Source organism: Triturus cristatus, chromosome 2_1, assembly GCF_964204655.1.
Source record: "Triturus cristatus chromosome 2_1, aTriCri1.1, whole genome shotgun sequence".
In the NCBI taxonomy this organism is placed as follows: Eukaryota; Metazoa; Chordata; class Amphibia; order Caudata; family Salamandridae; genus Triturus; species Triturus cristatus.
The window spans coordinates 871,775,686-871,799,331 of NC_140581.1; the positions used below are offsets into that span (position 1 = coordinate 871,775,686).

The 23,646-nt window shown below is 41.1% G+C and overlaps 1 protein-coding gene across 1 annotated transcript in view; it reads right to left on the minus strand.

The window, feature by feature from the left end:
* TRPM3 (transient receptor potential cation channel subfamily M member 3) overlaps positions 1 to 23,646 on the minus strand; it is a 1,363,437-nt gene that overhangs the window by 447,273 nt on the left and 892,518 nt on the right. The window contains exon 9 of the mRNA XM_085633017.1: positions 3,934 to 4,006. Within this exon, the coding sequence (XP_085489143.1) occupies positions 3,934 to 4,006 (73 nt within the window). The remainder of the gene's footprint in view (positions 1 to 3,933; positions 4,007 to 23,646) is intronic.

Below are 23,646 nucleotides of genomic sequence, written 5' to 3' on the forward strand. Positions count from 1 at the left end.
TATAACTCCTACCCTGATACCTACCCTACTCCTAACCATATCCGTACTCAGATCCTTAAGCTTCTTCCCACTGGCAAATGTGGTTCTCATTACATTATTATCCAAATTCCTACACATGCCCTTACTGCTACTTCGACTACTACCACAACTTCGGTGATTACCCACTCTCCCACACCTTCTCTCTTACTCACACTCCCTTTCAGTATCAGTATCATCCGAAAAGATCTCAGTACACACTTGGTACCTTAGTCATTGCTTAGTACTTACTAAGATATCAATATCATCAAGAGTCATTTGGTCCAAACCCAGATTTTAAATGTATCAACTAGAAATGCGAAGAATTAGAAGAGTTAAAAGTAGAGATCAAGACAAAATTGATAAAGTGAAAACTGGATAAATAGAATTTGAAGAAAAATTTATCATATAACCTGCTGCAAACATTACATTTCACAAATATTCAAACACAATAATAAAAAGTGTCTCTTTGAGATACATTTTCAATAGAAATTTGCTTAGCAGTTTCTCAATGAGACAAAATTGATCAGTCAGACCAGTGCGCTTCGGAAAAAATTGGTTACCCTGACATAGACATGCCGTTTTTTTCATGTTTGGGTCATAGCTTTTAAATTCTGCACATTATATTATACAGGTACAGAATCATAACGGTGTTAAGGGAATGCATGACTTTCATGTCTATGTCTTGACACTTTAGAACAAGGATTAGGATCTCTGTAACTTCAAGAGGAATACTGCCCCTGATTTTAGCAGTTATTTTGTTGTTTATGTGATGTCACCACAGTAGATAAAGGCTAAACTATGCCTGGGCTTTTATGAAATTCTAGATACCTGTATTCATACTACATATAAAGTTTGCACATTCTTCAATAAAATGAAGTACTGGTATGATGGGGCAGGAGACACGAGATAAACAGAGAGAAATATTGCACATTTAGCTTGCTTTTTAAAACTGCAAAACAGAAAATATATGCATATGAGTGACCTACAGTGTAATTCTGCATAAATAAGAACTTCACAAGCACAAATCACATCAGATCGCACATGTACACACATACACACACACACACCAATACATACACACACTCACATGTACTATGACCTTAAATGTGGCCCAAGATACATATTTAATACTAATATGTAAATTGTCATATTCCATACTATTATCACACAACAGCGAATTTCAATTGGGAACATGTTTGTTTATGGCCTCAAAGATGGTATTTTACAATTACTTTACAGAGGGACGCAAATCTGCAAATAGTCACTCAGCATCTTACGTCTGATTTTAACATACTGCACAAATATAGCACCTTACATCCTGATTTTGGAGAAGTACATTTTTAAAAAGGTATGGACAAATAAAATGAAATAAACGATATAAGCGTTGTGCTAATTATTAGCGTTATTGAGCGAAGCGAAAGGCATCATGACCCAATTGTGACTTTGCCTCTTGTGAGTCATGGCACCTCTTCTCCTCTTCACACCCTGTGTATGGGACTGTCTCCTACATGTCATGAATAATATAATATGTGAGGTCATAAGCAGAGCATGGAGGGAGGCATGTTGTAGTTAGTTCAGTATACTGGTGAATTTTAGTGTTTTCTTTAGGTTTTTAAACAATAGTTTACTATGTAACTTTAGCCTTTATTTTCTTCAACAAATTGCTTTTTTTAACATAAAGTAACAGACCTAACTGTAACATCACTATAACCTTTGTTTTTTTCAATGAATTTGAGTTAAAAAAAATAATTAGGCCAGGCCCTGCACCCAAACTGTCATGGATGCCCAAACCACCTTTCCGCATGACCTTTGGCTTCCTGAGCATGAGGTTGGGTGGCTTTAGGGCCCAACCTATATTGCGTTTTTTATTTACTTTTTTCTATTTTTTTGGAAGTACTGTGGTACTTGCTGCTCAAGCCTATCCCCCATAGTACCATGGTATCATGCAAGCTTCCATAAGGGGCACAGAAAAACTGCAGTACCTCACTGGAGGGCAGCGCTGAGACCCACTAGAGAGCAGTGATGCCTGGGGGCACTAATATTTCTTTTTTGACTTTCACCCCGGGGAAGGGGATTCTTTGGGTTCCACATGACAAGTACCAGGGTGCAGTATGACTCTATCCTGCCCCCTTAAGCCCTATTTTTAAAAAAACTATCATGACACGGAAACCAGGTCCAAGAGTTCTGTAAAGGCAGGCACAACAATTTCTTATGAGTTGAGGCCAGCTAATCAGATCACCAGATCCCGCAGGAACAGTCTCAGTCCAGCAGTACTGAAATGGCGAATAGGAGAAATAGTTCCGGCTGCCATGTATAGGGCACTGTTTTTTTAATTTTCATAACACAGGACTCCAGAGGTACTAATCGTCCAGATATACCTAACCTTTTACTCCTTCAAGCCCAACCCACTCTCCTCTTTAAAAGTGCATTTCTCAAGAACAGCTGAAAAGATTTACACTAAATCACAGAAATCACACTTTCTGAGGAAAGTTCTGTGTTATTGCCAAATTTTGTGTAATTTAATTCAGCCATATTTTCCCTATAAGAGAGCAAAGTTTCCTATTGGCACTCGCTTAATGAATCAGCATGACACTTTCCATAAATGCGTGGATAAATGGATCTTGGAAAGCTTTGTGCACGTTCCTCAACCAGCGCCAAAGTTATTGAAGAAACAAAAATTACTTTCCTATACAAAATCTCTCTTGAAAGTTACTTGACACATGTTATGCATAGAATGCTGAAGTCTAGCTTCAAAATAATGGTATTGAATTAGGCATTTTTAAGAGACAACACAAGGTAAGAAATATATGCAACAGGACATCATGTTTCTAAAACTGAATAGCCCACTAGGGCATGGTGCCCTTACAATGTAACACAGTCAGAATACCTCAATTGAGCACTAATTTTATTTGAACAGGAGTTACATTATGAGTGAGACAGAAAGAAATGTGCCCACCAGATGCAAAATGAAGGACTTATGTTACAAACACATTAGATATATAAGAAAGGAAGAGAGCGCTTTTCCAGAATGGTGCCCTGAATGCTGTGTCTTAGGTATCACTAGTCCTTACTATATGTTTGGAAAGTCACACAAATGGTATCACTATGGGGTCGAGGCGGAAGGGAGGCACGCGTCTTCTGAGAACAAGGCTTTTTAGCAGGAATATGTTGGCAATCTGTACATCTCTGGCACTTTGATACAATACAGTAGGAACTTTCACAGCACTTGGAGTGAAAGCATCCTGCTTGTTCGTCGTGGTATTTGAAAACTTTATGGTAATCAGGTTTTCCACACCTGATACTGCTATCTGCCCTCACCAGGGTCTGATGACTGTAAATGTACAAATAGTAATAATATAGTATTATGGACACAGCCACCGATGACTGACCGGTTCTACTGACAAGCCGTAACTTGGTAGCGAAGTTTCGCACACTGGTCGTAAAAGTAAAGAGTGATTACCTGGCAACCGTAGGAGAACCCATAATCACTTTTGAACTTGGAATGTATTGGATGGTACCTAGATTACCAAAGGTTGTGTTGCTTGTTAGAAAGGGGTATTTTTACATTACTTGAGCTGAATTTATGTTTCAGAAAAAAATGTTGGCAATGTCCAACAGTGCTAAGACTAGCTTCAGAATGTCAAAATACCTGGCTAGCATTTTCCAATAAGTGGGAATTATGTGGTGGTCGCTGTTAATCTTTGCATAAACTGTCTCAGAAGTATTGAATTCATATACTCTCAGTGAGCCAATTTAAATCTATTAGAAATTAGATACAATTTTCTAAAACCTTAAGAGAGACTGCCTCTACTCAGCACGTTTTATAAAAACATTTCATGACACATACATCAAAATACATAGTACTAATCTTTCTTAATGAGGACACACATTCATCTTGTAGAGAAATGCCATTACCTTTCAGAAGAGCTGTCAGAATGGCTAAATCAATATCCTGGTGTCCTTCTGATCCCATTCTGAACACTGTTATCTGAAATTTTAGAGACACAAGGATGCCTTTAGAGACGGGTATTTAACAAGACCTATTCAAGCAATGTGCCTCAAGCTGAAGTAACTTCAATATAAAATGATGCTTGCTCAATCACATTCACATCACAAGTGGCACATATACAGAACTACATGATTGCAGTTCTGTGACAAATTTGTTCAAAACAGCACAGCTAAAACAACGTCTGATGAATAATTACAGGGATCCAGATTGGTGTCCTTTCTTTCGGTGCTCTATATAGGAACTCTGCCTTTTCAGGTATAGAATCATTCTCAAATATTGAACGTTATAATACATTAACCACAGAAGCTTAAACATGAAACACAATACAATTGATAAAGGTGTTGAGAGCCACTAAGTATACTTCGAATGGATAGAAACAAATACGTGTTGTAGAACTGTATGCCCTGGTACTATGAACTCAGAATATGAAAATCTATTTCAGAGTTAGAGATCCATATGTGCAAAATGAACGCACATGGCAAAATCAAAATTTCAAAAATAAAACCTTAACAGTTTGATAGTGGTATGAGGGCACTTTTGCAAATAAAAGTAGGAAATGAAGAACAAAAATAAGTGCAAATCTGAAAAAATTGAATTCATGTACTATCCCACTCTGCTGAAAAGCCTAAACATTGGACATCCCCCATACAAAGTAAGTAGGTGTGAGTGCATGCTTTATTTGACAGTTTTGAAAGAAAATATCTGTGTCTCGTAGAGATAAGAATTCGTCAATACCTTACAATGCAAACTGGCTGCTCAACTGTACTAGTCAGGATGAAGATGAACAGGCCTGTTTACAAAGTGGGCTGCAGAAATAGTTTAAAGGCAGGAGAAAATATTTGATAAAGTTGAAGTTCTTCATATTTAAGATTATCACTGAATAGCTCTCTTACTGCTAGATCATTGTATAAAATCACTAGATAGTATCTTGCAAAAAATAAATAAAAGAACACACATGCCGGATTCAGATTGAGTGTGGATCGAATGAAAATAATGAAAGTTATTTAAGGAAGGTGTGCACAAAAACAGAAACTGTTTTTATATGTTTTACTGATTTTCATAAAAATAAAGATGCTGTTTTTTTCTCTATATTTGTGCATATCTTTGCATACTGTGTTAATCCATTAATAGCTTAAAACCTGTGATACCCATTAAGAACAAATAAAAAAATGTCCTTAGATTTGACAATCAATATCTTTCGTAATGATTTTGTGATGCACAGTTTTTGGTTTTCCAACTGTGCCGCATTCTCTATCCCCACAATCTAGATATTTCACACATGAAGAACAAAGGATTCAGAACAAGTCTCACATGAAATAAACACAATCTTGGACATTTGTCAAAGGATCTAGAGCAGAGAGGCATTGATTTCACTGCATAGACTATATAGAATGTGTTTGGTATTTGGTTACCAATAGTAAATCTGCTTTACTTTCTCTGCTCTTCCTCCCACTTGAGGTCTGATCATGGGGATGCTGTTGCAGCAGTGCGGGTGTCTTTGATGAAGGTGTTTGTGGACATATCAAGTGCCTAAAAAGTCAGAAAGGCATGATATTTCAGCACCACTTACAGACTCTATTTTAACTATGGGTGGGAAGCTTAACACTTTGTCCCTCAAGGTGGGCAAAAATGACAAATTTTACATTTAGTACTGTTTGCAACGTTTGGAAGCTGTGCTAAGTTTGGGGGCACCTAAGGTAGAACTTACGGGGTGACTTATATGTCAAATAAGGTAGTTTAATCATTTGAAAGTAAATTTAAATCCAAAGTCAAATGATCATATAATTTCAATTTAAAAGTAGCTTGCAAAGCAGTGATGACTTTTAAAATGGCAGTAGACCACACAGGAGTGCACACTTAAGTGCATGAAATGTGCTGGGCCTCTAACCCTACATGCCCTACCATATACTAGGAGCTTACAGGTAGGCTGTCAGTGCCATTTGCAATGACACCTAATTACCATGTACCTTTTTAGTCAATGCAGTGGCAATGGGCCTGGTTAGCAAGGCCAAAGGCACAGTTAGAGTCAGTCCCCAATAGTACCAGTCAAAAGATGGGGTTGATCCGGGCAAAAAGGATGACTTTTCCACACACATATATTAATTCTAATTGACATTCGTTTCCATGAAATTCTTGACATTTAGCTTTTCAGATTGTGAACATTTGTCTCTACTTCCTTTCAGGTTGGTTTTGTATAAGGTTCTATCCTTTGTAATGCTTAACCTTTAATATCATAATCATTGGCTGTTAGGCCCCACAAAACTTCCCACAAATCTCTTTATTGGGTGTGCACTCCATGAATACTGTTGAGCCAAATGGAAAATAAGAAAACCTATACTAGCCTAACCTAACCTAACCTAAGCTAACCTAATGTTATCTGTGGTTCTGGTGATCATAGTCTTAACCCTACCAACCGGAAGCCCCAGACTCTATGAAGAGAGTGAGGAAGAAATAGGGTGACTCAGATTCAGTTCTCTTCTGAAATAACCTGCAATGCTGGGGGACAACATACTGTCTGCATACCGCATCAAATGATATAGACCATTTCCAAACAGAAAATATTATTCCTCACTGCATATTAGCATGGAGGTCTTTCCTTTAAAAATCATCTTCCATCTTGTTTTCCAAATTACGACTTTCAGCGTGGTACATTCAAACCCCAGCATGGCTTCAAAAAGTGATATATCTTTATGTGAAAGAATGTGGCTTTGTGTTTTCTGTAGACAAAATATGAGATACAATGTGTGCGATTCAACTAGTAAATAGTGTGTTAAAAACCTTTAGGTAATTTAGGACATGGTTTTCTCTGTAAGCAGGAGATAAATTGCTAAAGCTGTAGAAAAACTCAAATCATGAACACAAGAATCAAGAAATTGTGAAACATTATAGGTATCACTACCTTCACCATTAGCAGAGGACCACGTTTTTCAATACTTTATTTTTTATTATGAATAAGGTGAGTAGGGACAGTATTCAGTGAGGAAACTGAGATTGTGGACTTAAGGGATCCCTAAGCAGTAACAATTCAACCATCCACATTTGAACGATCCCACTTATGGTCAGTGTTATACTTCCAAGTGTTTCAAGAACTTGGATATATAAGAATTGAGGGAGCATGGTGCAGTGTTTTTTGTAATTCTTAAAAAAAGTCCTTTGATTGTTTTACTGGTACAAATATATAAAATAATGTCTTTGAAAGAACACGTCTAATGAGCCGTCATGTGGTACTTAACTGTGAAAATTTATAATTGCAACTTTGAAATAATTGAGTGGAGATTATACAAATGCCTATGAATAATGTGATAATACTTAAAATGTTAGTATAAACAATTGTTATTTTTAAATTTCATCCCTGAAGAAGCAGTTTGTGTCGCCGTGATACACATGTAGGCTGTAATTTGTAATCTTGATAACCTTTAACTAGACTGAACTGGACAACTTCTGATTGAATTGAATTGGTTGAAAGCTTTCTTTTAGGAATCATGGCCACAATTGATGTAATTGTACTGAAGCATTCTCACACTGTAATATGAAATATGAATGTGAAGATATAATCTTTTTGATAAAACAAATCATAATAAAATACAATTTATGGAATTGTGACATTGATGCTTTTTGTAATAGATCCCAATGAGGAATGATTATTTTGAATTTTCGTGTGTGAGTTTGTGTTTGGGTGTGTGACTGTATAGCAAACATTACACATTAAGGTCCTTCAGACAAACGCAGCCGTGCTGATGTAACAGGTTCCACTTCGAAACCCTGTGAATAGATGAAAAAAAAGAAGCTCTACTGATTCCACAGACCATGATTATAGCCTTATAGCCCGCCGTAGCGGGCTATACCGGCTATTAAAGGCCCGCTGCAGCGTTAAAGGCCCGAGCCGAAGGCGAGGGACTTTAACAAAAGCAGCGGGACTTTAATAGCGGTATAGCCCTGCTACGAAGGGCTATAAGGCTATTAGAACATTCTGCCACTAGAGGGCAGAATGTTCTAATAAATTAAACAAAGGCTTCTCGAAGCTCGAGGGGATTTAAATCCCCTCGAACTTCGAGAGGCTTTTGTAAAACATTGGAATGTTGCTTTGCGGGCCTTTACCGGCCCGTAGAAGCATGGAGCACTCCATTGTCTACAATGGAGTGCTCCACATTCCAATGTTCTAATACAAATTACAGTACATAACAAATGATCAACTGAGAAACAGTACATGCTCAGTGATAAGAGAGTATCACAAGACCAGGTATAAACCCGCCAGTCAAAAGGGGGACTGCTTCGTTTCACTTAAGATGGAATATCACTAAATCTAGAACAAATTTACTGCATTGAAGGAAAACGGTATATGCTCAAAAAAGGGGAACGTCACAGGATCAAACGGTGACAACCCACCCACAAATAATTGTTGGATAAACAATCAGTCATCAATAAGTAACACAAGCTAGAAGTGACTGATCAATTTAAAAAACAGAGAAGTGGTATCTCTGTTCCTCATTGTCTGTTTAGTTTGGCAACTGCAGCTGCAAAGCATTGTTACAATGCAGGACCAAATGAAAAGCATTGGAATAACCAGGACATCACTCCTTTTCTTTGCTAGCAGGGCAATTTTAATTTGCAGTATGACTTTTGTACAACTCACCTGTTTTTCTTTTTTTTGGGGGGGGGGGGTAGCAACACCGTGATTTGGCAAACCGCAGGCTTTGCAATGTCAAAAATATTTTGCACATTTGGACCTTACTTTGGATGTCTTGCCTATTTTTCTTGCTCATACTTGGGTTTCAGAATAAGTGATTTTGTATACGAGACCTGTTTACTGTGCAAACTGGCAAAAAAGGCACCTCAAAAACTGTAGTAACAAAACTGCTGGAGACAAACAGAGGCAGGGCCATTTCAGATGAAGAATTAACATTAATCAGTGTAAATAGTCAAATTAAGTTTATTAGAGTGAACAGGGAGAGTCATGAGCAAGGGTTTCCAGATACTTCATCTTCTTTTATCTTTATAAAGGTCTTGAAGAGCAAATGAATCTCTTTGTTCTGTGAAACAATTAACATGTTTTTTCCATGCTTAAATATCATCTACTCCTGGAAATCCTGGAGTAGTGGGCACCCACTCATGGAAGTCTTATACCCACAATGAGAGTATACAACCGGAATATGGAATTGTACATTTCTTGCTCCCAAAATATTGTAGGGAGAATATCAACTAAAAATATCAGAACGTTGGTTATATAGGTATGTATAGCTTTACTTCATTAACTCCGTAATACCTACTGGTGGTTGCAGTAGTTAGTTATAGTTAGGACCTAGTCACTATAGGAAAAGTGTTTATTGACCTGCTTGTGTCCTTGGTGTAGTTTGATGAAACTTCAGGAGATGTTTCAGAAACAGTGCCCAGGTGATTTTTGTTGCGCCTAGAACGTTTCAGGGTGAACCATTAAGTGGGGGCCAAGGAAAAGGGGCAATCAAAATTGTATGTTTCCCATGTTAATTCCCATGGGAATTTTAGACACGACTACAGTTTGAACTGCAGAACGGAATTACACCACATTTGGCAGAAAGGTAGCTGTTCGTCCGGAAAGTGCCCTTTTTGTAAACTGTCATAAATCCATGCAGTAGTTTTGGAAATATTAAGGAAACTCCCAATTTGTACATATAGGGAAGTGGATCCTCCGAGGATCCAATAGTCCCTGTGCTCAACTCTGTTTGGCTGCCAACACTTTAAACAATGAAGTGTTTGAAGCAACCTTAGGACTCTACTTCAGCTGGATCCCAACAAAAAATGTTTTAAAAAAAGAGAAGGGGGCAGGGTAGGAATACCCTGACCCGCTAGGCCTATTGGGGGAGTCCGAGAGGGGTCCAGCCAGGGCAAAAAAGCGCTCTTGCTCTTCTTTACTAATAAGCCCCAGGTGGGCAAGTTCCCGGGGCATGTGGCATTTAAAGGAGGGGGTATGCATGGACCCTCTGGCTTATAAATGCCCCGGGGACCACCCCCCCAGGGCTTATTATATTTTGACGGGGGCCTCTCAGGCCCCACCTGCACCCCAGGGTCTATCACCTCTCTGGGGCTATTTAATTTATCACGTGGGGCCTCAGGGACGCCCCCAGGCCCTGGGAAAGCCACCTCCCCAGGGCCAAATCATTATTTTCAAATGGGAGGGGGGCCACGCGGCCCCCCTCCTGGGCCATGCTTGGCTCCTGGGACCGCCACCTCTCCAGGAAAGGCCTTTCTGCAACAAAGGAGGGGGGCACGCTGTCCCCCTCCAAGAGCTATAGATGGCCCTGGGGACTGCCACCTCTCCAGGGAAGGCCTAATGCAACAAAGGAGGGGGGCATGCAGCCCCCCCTCCAGGAGCTATAGATGGCCGTGTGGACCCCCACCCCCAGGGCTGGATCCTGCTAGACCCAGGGTGCCCACCCCTGGCACATAGCTGTTTGCCACAGCAAATACTCAGCTTCCAGCAAGCAAAAGCAGAGAAATGCTCTTGGTTGCTGGAAGTAGTGCATTTGTCTGTTTCCCTGCCATCTATCAAGAGAGCAGATGAATTGCTTTCAGATAAAGGGAGCTGCATGTGTATCAGCCCCCTGTGTCTGAAAGGAATGCCGTCTCCCAAGCAAAGGCGGGGAGCCGGCAGGGACCACGGGGGCCTTCAGGTCTTCCCCAAGGTCTGTATACAGTCTAGGTGTTCTGGGGGCACCCAGAGAAACATTGGCAAGCCACAGGGGATGGGGTGCCTGGGGCCGAAATCTGACTAGGGAGGGGGTCCACACAGCGCCCTTCCCCATTTCTAAATGACCAAGCCCCAGGAAATGGGGTCCCTAGGGCAAAAATCGGCCTGGGGAGGAGGGTCGCACGGTCCCCTGGGGATGGGGTCCCCAGGGCTGAAAAATAAAAAGGTTTTTGTTTTTTTAAACGCAGGCCCTGGGGGAAGTCGCTGGAGGCCCTGCCCCTTTCTCAACCTTGCAAAGGGCACTCTTGGCATACTACTTGGTGGGGTATGAAGACCCCTTGGCTAGTGAGGGTCTTTGGGGGCCAGCAACCCCTCCGGTTTACTCCAGTACACCCTACACAGTGGGATTGCTGAGAGTTCATCAGAGGCCCCGCCTCTTTCTCCACAACTCTGCAAAAGCACCTCCTGCATTGTGGGGTAGTAAGTTAAAGTTAGCTTAGGCAACTAAAACTGATGAATTTCAATGGTTTTGCACCAGTAAAATTGGAGCCTAACTATAACGTCTCTGTAACCTTTGTTTTTTTCAGTTAATATATATGTACCATGACAACAAATATAGGTGTATATAAGTAATTTAAATAGAAATATTTTCAAGGCAAGTGGATTTGGACCTAAGAGTAGTAAATCTATACTTACGCTCATCTTCACAGTTTTTCGATATTCTGAAAGTGATATTTTTTGTGCGCCTGATAATCTGACATAACATCTCGATGGTCAGCTACCCCCTGAATGCATCTCTCTCTGTTCTGAGCTACTTGAATGTTTTTGCTCTGATATCCGGGGACTGCCAGTGACTGTAAGGGTACTTAGGCTTGATTTATTATCAAATAACCATGGACAGGGGTTCCGCATGGAATGAAGGCCCACATGCCTACTGTGTCCAGTGCCATGTACTGGCAACGCAGCTGGAGACTATTCTGCGTTCTGCTCCACTTACAAGAGCACAGTAGAAGGAGATTATTGAACATCTCTCACCATTTTCAAAGGGATGCTCTGAGAAGGGAGCTCTGAAATTAACAAACCATGAAATTGCTCTTGGTCTTATTGCTACCGTTTTACATATGAGCCATCCAATCCACTCCTGTCAGGAACTCGGGGGATGTAGCTGTGTATGATGAGGGACAAAGAGCAGTTGTTTTTCCAAATGACAGCAATATTTCAGTTCAGCAGCCTGTTTCAGCAGACTATACATTAGATGTGCTTTTTAGCCATCCTCTACTAAAGGCAATTTCTTTAAGCTTCTGAAGTTACTTTACTGCACAGATAAGTCACAGTGGTTGATTTTGTTGGCTAGGCGCATGCTGTAATTTCTCATATAAACTTCACCCATCAAATTATTGCCGACATTTTTATTAAGGCCTGGCTCAACTATTCAAAATGCTGCCAATAACTATTGTTCTTTGTCTGCATTTTAAGTTCAATACGCGTATGACTCAAGGGCATGAATGAGCCAGGCACTAGGTGGATGCATCTTTGTTGGCAAGATTATGAGGTTGGTGGTAATAGCCTGATTGCCCAGATTCTATCTGAATATTATAAAATCATTTACCATTCCTCACCTTATGTCCTCTTACAGCTCAGTTGAGGGCCATGACTACATATAAGGTAATTAACAGCAGTTAACACAGAAGCCGTAATGAGCAGCTACTGAAGATGGACAGCTAATAATCAGAAGCGGCTCCTCCATTAGGACGAAGGAGCATCGCTGTCTCAAAGGCCCCCCAGGGATGAAAAATAAAATGGTAATAAATGTAATTTATTACCATTTTATTTGCCATCCTCCCATCCTGAACCGAGTATCAGGACGTGGTGGGGTCATTGCTGCTCAGTGGCAGCAGTGAGCTGTGCACTTCAGTTTAAAGTGTGCATGTCTTTTTGGCCAGCTGTCTTGCGACAGGAGAATGAAATCCAATTTATTAAACAATTTTACAGGTTACCACACTGGTGGAGCAAAGTAGCACAGTAGCTGGCTGTGCCACCATATTTGTCAGAGCTGCCTTTCCCATCATAGAGAGTGGAAGGTCCATACAAAAAAACATGCTACCCATTGCAGAAGCTATGGATTTCCAAATGATGTGAGCAACACTATCTGCATCAGTGTGACAAACTTGGAGCTCCAGATCATGAAACACATGCTACTCCGAATGGTGGATCTGACTGGGTAACTCCATGCTTTTGTCCAAGTCAGGTCTGTCTCAGAATTTACAGGACTTAGCCCAGTTTATCTTTAAACTAAAGACATATCGAAATTGTTCTACATTGTCTATTGATGGATCTAACATCGAAACAACACTGCCCAGACACATTTTACACATTGTATAAACGGTTCTATTACAAGTGTTAGACCTGGCATTTCTTGGCGTGATTACCCCTGACGTTTTGCCTCTACCTCCTCTATTTTTGACTGACTTAGATGCTTTGGGCACTTTGCCACTGCTGATCAGTGTCAAAGTACAAGTGCTCCCTGTGTAAAGTATAAGGGTAATTGGTTTTCCATGATTGGTATGTTTGCCTTACTAGTAAAGTCATTAGTAAAGTGCACTATGTGTGCCAGGGCTGGTAATGCAAATGCTACTAGTGGGCCTGCAGCACTAATTGTGCCACCCACAAAAGTAGCCTTAGAAAGGGAACTCATGCCCGCCATTGCAGGGCCTGCGCGCAGTTTGTTAAACTGTAATGCTGTTCTGACAAGTGCACCCACTTGCCAGACCTTACCCTTCCCTTTCAGTGCACATCAGCCACCCCTATGGTAGGTCCAGAGTACCCCCTGGACAGGGTGCAGTGCATGTGAAAGGTAGGACATGTACTAAGGTGTGTACCATGTCCTGACAGTGAAATAATCTCCATTGCGTTTTTCACTGTTGAAAGGCCATCTTGCCCTTAGGATAGAATGGGGAGGCTGTGTAATGTTTTACAGCCTATCTTCCCTAAGACTTAAGATGGAGAGGTGAAGTTTAGTGTGCCTGAACTCACCATGTAAGAATACATCTTTTTATGAAGGTGGTTTTTGCATTATGTGTCTAGAAGCCACTCTTTTAGAATTGGCTGGGTGTTTGTGCTCTAAACATTTCTGTGTGTCTCTGCCTGGTTGTGGATTGACTGTCTGGATTTTAAAGTGATAAGATCTGGGGAATGCCTTGAACCAGGGGAGGAGGTGAGACAGCGACAGGCTGACCTGCATCTGGAGTGTAGGGGGAGGAGTAGCCCTTAGAGGTGAAGAGGCCTGGGTTGCTGTCATAAAACAATTGCCCCATCTCCTGCTGAGTGACTGAGAATCCAGACCCCCACTAATCAAAGGAAGAAGGTGTCACTGGCAGGGAGGCACCCAGAACTGGTTTGAACAGGGGTCAGTGCCCCCTAAACACAAAGACTTCAAAGCCATTTAGGGGTATAACTATGAGAGCTGAAGCCCCTAAACTTTGGAGAATGGCTTGATCAAGATTGAACAAGACTGGAGCTACTTCATGGTCAAGAGGAACCTTTGCCAAGGAAGAAACAACTGAAGAGACTGAAGGAAAGGACTGACCCTTGCTGTGTGTTCTGGGGCTGGCCTGCAGTTTGCTGTTTTAACCAAGGAAAGGCTGCAGAGACTTTATTGTGTGCTGTGTCCCCCTGCTTGAAAGGACTTTGCTGTGCTGTGTCCTGAAGTACATTTCCCCAAGGGCCCGAGATGTGCTGGCTCCCTGTTGCGGAAACTCAGGAACACAAAGGTTTCCAGGAGAGTCTCAGTGAGGCTGTGGGCGTGTGCTTGTTGCAGCCTGTGACTCTCGTAAGGATTGCATTGTTAACCTGCACACCCGGAATCCAAATGAGGCTCAGCGACGCTGTGTGCGTGGGCTTTGTGCAGCCTGGGACCGTTGTGAGGATTGCCTTGTTAACGTGCACACCCGGAATCCAAGTGAGTCTCAGCGACGCTGTGTGCTAGGGTTTTGTGCAGCCTGGGACCTTCGTGAGGATTGCCTTGTTAACGTGCGCACCCGGAATCCAAGTGAGTCTCAGCGACGCTGTGTGCGTGTGCTTAGTGCAGCCTGAGATTGACATGAGGAGTGCCCAGTGATCGTGCACCCGAAGTTAAAGTGAGTCTCAGCAACGCTGTGTGCGTGTGCCCTGTGGCAGCCTGAGATCTTCGTAGTGTCAGCGGCCCGGACCGGCAGCCCCAGAGGAGCTGAGCCGCCGGCTCGAGCCCGCCATTGCTAATTCACAAAAGATTGCATCGGAGGCCCAAGTCGCTGGACGAGGAGAGGAGAGTGAGTTCGCACCACACAGGTAACTTGTGTCGATCCTGGGGCGGGGTGCAGGGAGAAGCTCCTGGTCTCTCTCTCATCCCTGCAGTACGAGCCTCTGCTTCGGCTCGTATCACGGCCCGTATTGCCAAGAGAGTGGTTGTAACGGGGCCGGTGCACGGAGCTGCACTTTTTGCTACACCATACCGTGTTGGGGGCAACTGTTGACCGAGGCTGATTGCAAGTCAGCACGAGTGGCGGAGAGACCGCCGGAGGCACCGTGACCAGTGCTGGAGTGTATTACGCATTACCTTATTTCTGCATAACGGAGTACCTGATTGTCGTATTACACATTGCACCATTTCTGCATAACAAACTACCTGATTAGTGTATTACGCATTGCATTGTTTCTGCATTACGAACTACCTGATTAGTGTATTATGCATGGCATTATTTCTGCATAACGAACTACCTGATTGTCGTATGATGCATTGCATTGTTTCTGCATAATGAAGTACCTCATTAGCGTATTACACATTGTTTTATTCCTGCATAACAAACTACCAGATTAGTGTATTACACATTGCATTATTTTTGCAGAACGACATACCTGGTTGTTGCGTTACTTATTGCATTATTCTTACATTGTAAAGTGCCCGATTGTTATGTTATGCATTGCAGTACTTTTACATTGCAAAGTGCCCGATTGTTATGTTACGCATTGCATTACTTTTACTTTGCAGAGTGCCTGATTGTTACGTTATGCATTGCATTACTTTTCCATTGCAAGGTGCCTGATTCTAGCATTACGAAATGCATAACATTGTGTTAGGACTACAGTGGAACGTTTAAGAAGTGCTCATTAATATCGCCAGAACTTACAAGGGCTGGCTGGCCTTACAACCGGCCAGGAGGAATATTACAGAAACGCATATGTTGGATTTATATTTTGTAGTCTTATCGTATATCTTTTTATATAAAATGTATACTCGTTTTTATACAACTTGTGTGGAGTCTATTTGTGGTGTCATCATGGGGTTGCTGTGGGCATGGTTGCAAATACTTTACACATTTGCCTTGAAGATAAGCCTGGCTGCTCGTGCCAAGCTACCAAGGGGGTGAGCGGGGCTATCTCAGAAGGTGACCTTCCTTTCCCTGACGTGGAAACGCGCGTCCCTATTTGGCCTAAGGTAACTACCTCAGCCAACAAGGGATTCCGGGTGTAAAAACAAGCATGAAAATCAATGAGACAGATGACATCTTTGTCTTGTCCTCCTTCCTATGGTGTCTGGAGGTGAGATATTTTGGGAAGTGTGAACTCTTGGCCCTCGTTGGGCATATATTAGGAGTTCAACTTCATCACTATGCTAATCATTCATACTCTCTTCAGTACTATAAATAGGTAACTCTAACTAATCAAGTCAAACGATTTCTCTCATCTACTGCTACTACCACTGGTTGAGAGTCTCTTGATATGAGGATGTTAAGTTCTCATACAAGCCAGCTCAGGGATGGATGACCAGCGAAGTTCTTAGCCGTAGCACTCAGATATGAATTACTTTGCTTAGTACCTTGTAGTCAATGTTTAACATCAATAGAGGCCATGGGTCCTATCCAGGCTTTGGGAGAGAGAGACAATCAATGAGTCTCTGGTTGTGGGTGGGAGGACAACTTTTGCAATAGGCTCTGCCTGTGGCCTTGGACCATTCAATGCATTTAGTCCCGTTGCCCTCAGAACCTACTGGTAACTAGTTTACAAGTGTACATTGTTTTAGATAGATGAATGTATGTAAGCCTAATGCTTTTCATATCTAAGTGAGTGGGAATTATGAATTAGGATGGTAAACAATGCTTAGTAATAAGGATGTTGAGAATTAAATAAATAAACTATTAACAATAACAGGGAATAAAGAAAAAACGTCTGGATAAAATCAGCTACTAAATACAAGTCAAACACAGAAGAGAACAAAGTCTCAGTGAAAAGATACATTAACCCCCAGAAGGCCTCCTTCAGCTTTCGGAATGAACAGATGGGTGAGGGAAATGGCAACAGAGATGGAAGGTCACTCAGAAGTGGGGAAGAGTTAACATGAATCTCCTCTGTAAGTAGGTACAACCACTGGCAGTCCATGTCATTACAGGTTATACATTTGTTTTGAGAAGGATTAGTAAGGAAGCGAACTACAGCTCACGTTTCATGACCTGGATGGAGGCTCTGGATAAATTATATTTGTGGAGCTTTGCACCAGTGCTTCAGTGGTGCTTCTGAATTGTGACAAGTTATTGCATCATATAATTTAAGGAATCTTTACCTTTGAGGGAAGATAGACACTTCAGTTCAGGTTTGCAGCTCATCCATGCAGTGCAGCACCCTGTAGGAGATGCAGCTCCGAGCGTGAGGCTTCAGGTTCCCTATGGGCTTTTTTTGGAAAGACTGGTGTCCCAGACTGGGTGGATGATGTCACAAAAAATAACTGCGCCCCATGCATGGGAGCCTCTGACGCTCAGCAAAAGAATAGACCAGCAGTGCTATTAGACATTTTAAAAAGGCCATGGATCATGCTCCTTTCCGAATTTAAATGTTATATTTTCAAAAAATTTGATGATAATGAGGATGATGACAACGAGAAGAGCATCTTTTCTGCACAACACTTACAATCACAGTTTTGCTGTCTCACCAGCGGCCTAAACACCAGGTGGTAAAGTTACCCAGCTGATCTTTACAAACATTTATAGTCTGAGAAGAATGAAAAGATGAGTCTGGTCTCTGCGATTTGGGCTAAAGTAATCTTCCAAAAATGGCACAGCTCTCTCAAATTACCCCTAATTGACCAATCACCTACTAAAAATAATGCATTATTTTCAGTTGTAGAGGGAATCCCCACATAGTCAGACTGGTTGCAGAATTTGGTGTGACTGTTTTCTACATTATTCTAATGGAAACATTTCAAATGGGATTGAATTCTAGAAAATTGAGATGGGTGACTTTATTGATTCCTTCTAGTGTGTCACCTTCAGGGTAATGTGTACTTGCTTCTAAAGCACTAAATCTTTAAAATCCTAAGAATACATCAACAGGAACTATTTTATAGGTTGCAAATAAAGCAGAGTTCCAGATTTTAGAATCCAAGAGCTGGTGTATACATTCCACGTAGTCAAGTGGAATGTCTTCTGAACTGAGATATGCTCAACTCATGCTTTACAAATTCTCTTCTCAATATATTTACATTTTCACCTGTTCTTTAGCCCCTGTGCTGTAGCTAGAGAAACCCTATTGTACCCTACGTACAGGACTGTAGGTGTCACACAGTTCCTCTGCTGTGGCTTCAGAGAACTCCATGGGCCATGAACTTTACATGCCTCACATTCACTCACAGACCTATGAAAACTGTATAGGTCTTGTGTATGTAGCCGCAGAAACCCACTGAACCTGGCATTAGCTGAGACCGGAGAATCTTTGGGTTCACAAACCCTTTCCTTTTACAAAGATACCCCATTACGTGAGTACCCGCCCTGAGGAAGCCCTAGGCCTGATGGCCAATTAGGGGGCGAAACACGTGTTGGCTGTGCCATCCCTTTTCTTTTGTAGCAGACGAATAAAAGCACGAATATCTTACCATCATCATCTGATCTACTTGCATCAATTGGATATTTCATCCTAATTAACTTAAAACTTATACTCTTGCCCGGACACACCTACAAAATCTTGCGTATGTATTGTTGGACACTAGTATATAATGACTTCAAAGGTGGCGCTGATTGTTGGGCGGGTTAATGTCAATGGGATATGTTTAAAACCTTACCCAACCTTAATCAAGCTTCCAATTTCTCTTGAGATCATACTTCAAGCCAACCTGTTTTTCTTAGATTTTGATATTTGGGTATTTTATTGGTAGCCTTGTTTTTGTGGCTTAGTTTCCTATATCACTCTAAAGAATCGGCATGGTGTTAATGAAACAAGCACAAGTGAGTCTTTTCCTTTCCCGAAACCAATGATTTTTGGATTTTAAAATTGTATTTTAGCTCCAAATTCCAGGCGACTTTGGTATCAAGTAGTTTATGTGCAAACAAGGATATTTCCATTGAATAATGCTTTTTCTCTAGTTTTCATTGAATCAACAATTACAGGGGTTTTTAGGCGATAATGGACACCATTCTCCAGGTGCAGGCAACCACTTTGATTGCGACATAAATATGGCTGTCTAGGCTGTGTTGCTGAGTTTGAAGCTGCACTGAAAGTAGTGCTAGGAGTTTATGGATTTCGTTTTATTGGCCCCTTAAAGCATATGTTAATGTTTTATAGTTTATCTTTATTTGAATAAAAATGTGAATGTTGTAACATTTTGTACGTTGAAAAGGAAAGTTGTAGCCCCATCTTAAATGTAGCGCAGAGCAGTAACTCTTTTTTCAGAAATTATTCTTTCTGCTTGTTTACCACATACGTCATCATTTTGTTGCCGTGATTTGAGTTAATTATATACTTGGATTTAGTTCACCAAAGCACACTACAAATGGGCATATATTATAGAAGCACGGTACTGCTCAAAAACACTTATCCTTCAATAGTTAGTAAATATATTTGTTTCAAACCCTCTGCTGTCGGAATTCGTATTAAAACTAATACTCAGTAGTAAGTTAATTACTTTGAAAGTAAATTATAATCTAACTCTAAGTCATAAATACAGATCAGGTATCTCCCAACGTCCTCTCAAAGGTTTGCAATGATGTAATGTGCAGTTGTAGATTTTACACCGTTATGAGGTAGTTCATCACAGCTTTGGCTTTTAGCAGATTAGCGCTCCCTTCGAACTTCAGATAACAGGTAACACTTGAACATGGATCACCCTTGATTGAGAGTAGATGAATTTGTATCTTACCAGATGAAGTACTCAAAATACATAGAACTTTATAGGAATGGTAAGCTATACACCCCCAAAACAGTATTCCTGCTTTTTGCCTTGAGCAACAAACAACAACTAGCCCAACCCTGACTCAACAACATGATATGTGAAGCTTTCAAACCTCAAATTTCACCCAACTGCAAGCAACTCGGGTTCACACTGCACACTGATCTCACCCACCAGAAGCATACCGCCAAGAAACACATGATGGCCTAGTTCCTTCGAAAGAAACCATTCCTTCCAGAAAGCAACTTCAGAACTGGTGTTCAATCCCCGGTACTCTGGCTGGTTCAATGCCTTGCTTCACGGCCCAGAAACCTCACACCGGACCCTGTGAAGGGCATTCTTCACACGGCACAACTCATCAATGGCTGAAAGTATATATGGAAACCCGTTCTGGTGCTCATCTGACTGACTAGCTTTTAACACACCTGCACCCAGGACACTTTCAGAATGTAAGTGAAGAAGAAAGAAAGAAATACTACAAGACAGCACCCATTGTCTATCTAAATTTAATTACTGTATCAACTTCTCAGAGAAAAATATCAGACCAAATTCCTGTTCAAGACTATATTCAACTGCCAACACATTCTTTTGCACCCCCACAATGGAATGCATGCTACAATTCAGGCAATATTGCACCGTTAGCAGCTTGACATGATGCTTTTTACATGTGTTTTCCAGAACCCAGGTCATTGCGTAGCAAAATCCACACTCAAGCCTTCTTTTTCACAGTGTAGCTTCGAGGCAGTCAGTACAGCTCTACTGTGTGAAATTTAAATTGCAGATGTGTTCTGCCAACTTCCACAGATGTTGCTTTGATGTAATCTGGCATTCGGTCTTTGAAACCGACCTTTAAATATGCAGATTGCCACTGCTGATGTAAACTAGTATCTTCAAAAGAATCAGTGCTCACATTTGACACTTACAAAGACAGCTCAATAGTTTCGGCTCCGCAATGAGCCTTGTTCACATGTGAGGCAGCTTGTCATAAAGTGACTATGTGCTTCTTTAAAACCATGCCACCACGTGACTCTCATAGTTTTCAAGCATACATGTCCCACAATGCATAGATGATGTAAAATACTTCATTGTCAACTGCGATATAGATTTAAAATTTAACATAATTGTGTCCCAGCTTTCACATTTGTGCATTTTAAAGTTCTTTATTTTTCAGTGCACGGGTAAAAGAGAATCATGTGCAATTGCACTACAGCCTCGCACAGCAAATCGTAATTTTCGAAGTACAGTCTTTGACAATGTTGTTGGAATGATGTCTTGAATATTACCATGTGTTCAGAAAAGTCGAGAGGAGAGAGGTTCTCCCCTCTTGTATCCCTTGCTCACCTCCGCCTTTAATATCAGGGTAAATCCTATTGCTGGCGTAGAGGTGAGCAGGTCATGTTCCCACATTCAATCAACAAAACACCTCCGAGAAAAGGGAGCCTCTGACTGTGCAGGGTGGCTTCAGGTGGTCCAGGTGAGCTCTGTTAACCTCTAGCTTGCAAGGAGTCCACTCTTTATTCCTCTTGAAGCAAGGTACATCCAAAGGGTTGTAGTTCCTGATAATGCAGCAGGCGTGGTCAGTCAGAATGCAGGGTCTGATGGTGAAAATCAAGTTTCCATCCTGCCATACCTTCTTCTAGGTGCAGGGCAATACCCTAGGGCATGACCTCTTCCACCAAAGTGTGGCATAATCTTCTCCCAGAAAGCACTACTCCTCCAAAATTCAGTATGGCTAAAATGTCAGCAGAGGAGCAAGTAGTTAAATAAATCTCTTTTACCTAAAAGAAATTTATTGTACAAGCGTACTGAGAAACAAAAAACTTTAAAATACACAACTGCAAAAACTGGGACACAATTATGTTTCATTTTAAATCTATATCGCAGTTGACAATGAAGGATTTTACATCAACGGTGCATTGTGGGACATGTATGCTTGAAAATTACGAGAGTCACAAGGTGGCATGGTTTTAAAGAAGCACATAGCCACTTTATGACAAGCTGCCTCACATGTGAACAAGCCAAAATGCATAAGGGAAATAAAATGAGAGCATGATTTATTTTGAAATAAACGCACTGTCATTCCTGGAACTGGGTTTCCGCACTACTTTTTCTGTTGTTAATTGACAGGCTGCTTCGTGCCTGTTGACACCTGAAGCCGCCCTGCAGGGTCGGAGGCTCGCTTTTCTTGGAGGTGTTTTGTGGATTGAATGTGTGAGCATGACCCGCTCGCCTCTTCTCCAGCAAAAGGATTTACCCTGATACTACTTGCGGTGGTGAACACATGGCAATATCCAAGACACCATTCCAACAACATTGTCATAGACAGTGCTTAGAAAATTACGATTTGCTGTGCCAGGCTGTAGTGAAATTGCACATGATTCCCTTTTACCTGAAATAATTTTACTATACAAGTGCACTGAAAAACAAAAAACTTTAAAACACACAACTGCGAAAGCTAGGACACAATTATGTTTTATTTTAAATCTCTATCGCAGTTGACAGTGAAGGAGTTTACATCATCTGTGCATTTTGGGACATCTATGCTTGAAAACTACGAGAGTCAGGTGGTGGCATGGTTTTAAAGAAGCACTTAGTCACTTTATGACAAGTTGCCTCACCTGTGAACAAGGCTCATTGCGGAGCCGAAACGCGTAAGAGAAATAAAATGAAAGCATGTTGTCTTTTGAAATAAATGCACTGTCGTTCCTGGAACTGGGCTTCCACACTTCTTTTTGTAATATATATTTATATATCAACTGTTTATTTCTATTATTTTCTATGTTTTACATAGAGCACCAACATGGTGCTCATTAGATTGAGCAAGGCAGTGACACTCCTGAAACGCATCTCTTTTGTGTTCCAGTATCTGGGATGATTTGATTGAATAAACGGATGTAATCTCCCTGACTTCGAGTGCCGACTCCCTTACTCATATTGGAGATTGGGGAGGTGTTTTCATATATATATACATATCTCTTCATTGAAAAAAAACTAAGATTAAATTAATGTTATAGTTAGGTGAAATGTTCAGTAACAACCTATTATTTTGAACTGACCATACTCCATCTCAGGCCAAATGTTTCTCATTCAATGTGCACAGAAACCAAACAGAATACCTAAACAAGCACAAGGGGGGGATGCAAAGATTTAAATGATAGTATAATGGTAGCATAAAGCTAGAAGAATGGAAATATAAAATATAATGCTATATAAGTACCGAATCAAATATCTCTACTGTCTTCATAAATCATAGCACAATAGATTTGGTCTCGGGGTTGACTGTAACTAGATCAGCATCTCACTGTCTGTTTAGCTCTTTTTTTTTTTAAATCATGTATTGTTTTTTTCTCTAACCACTGGAGGTGAAAACAATGCATTACGTTCATCCCTTTTGCAAAGGCTGGGTCTACACCTAAAGTACAGCAGTAAATACACGGGCAATTGGCTGATGCTGAAAAAACTACTCAAAAGAGGTATTTCTGCCCATAAACTATACGTATATCCACAGTATTCTGCGAAATATGTTGAAATCGAGAAACTGGAACACAGTGCTTGTCGAAATGTGCCCCTTTCTGAATTTTGAATGACATTACAGGAACACATCTTAGATTCATGCCAGGATTTCCTTTGCAGCGATAGACAAGTATCAAAGTCTGCTGTTAGCATACCAATTTGACAAACAGACTCCCAGGAACCTGTCAAAAACACAAAATCCCACAGATGTCGACTACCGGGATGCTGCCTGGAGCAAATTGGATATTTTAA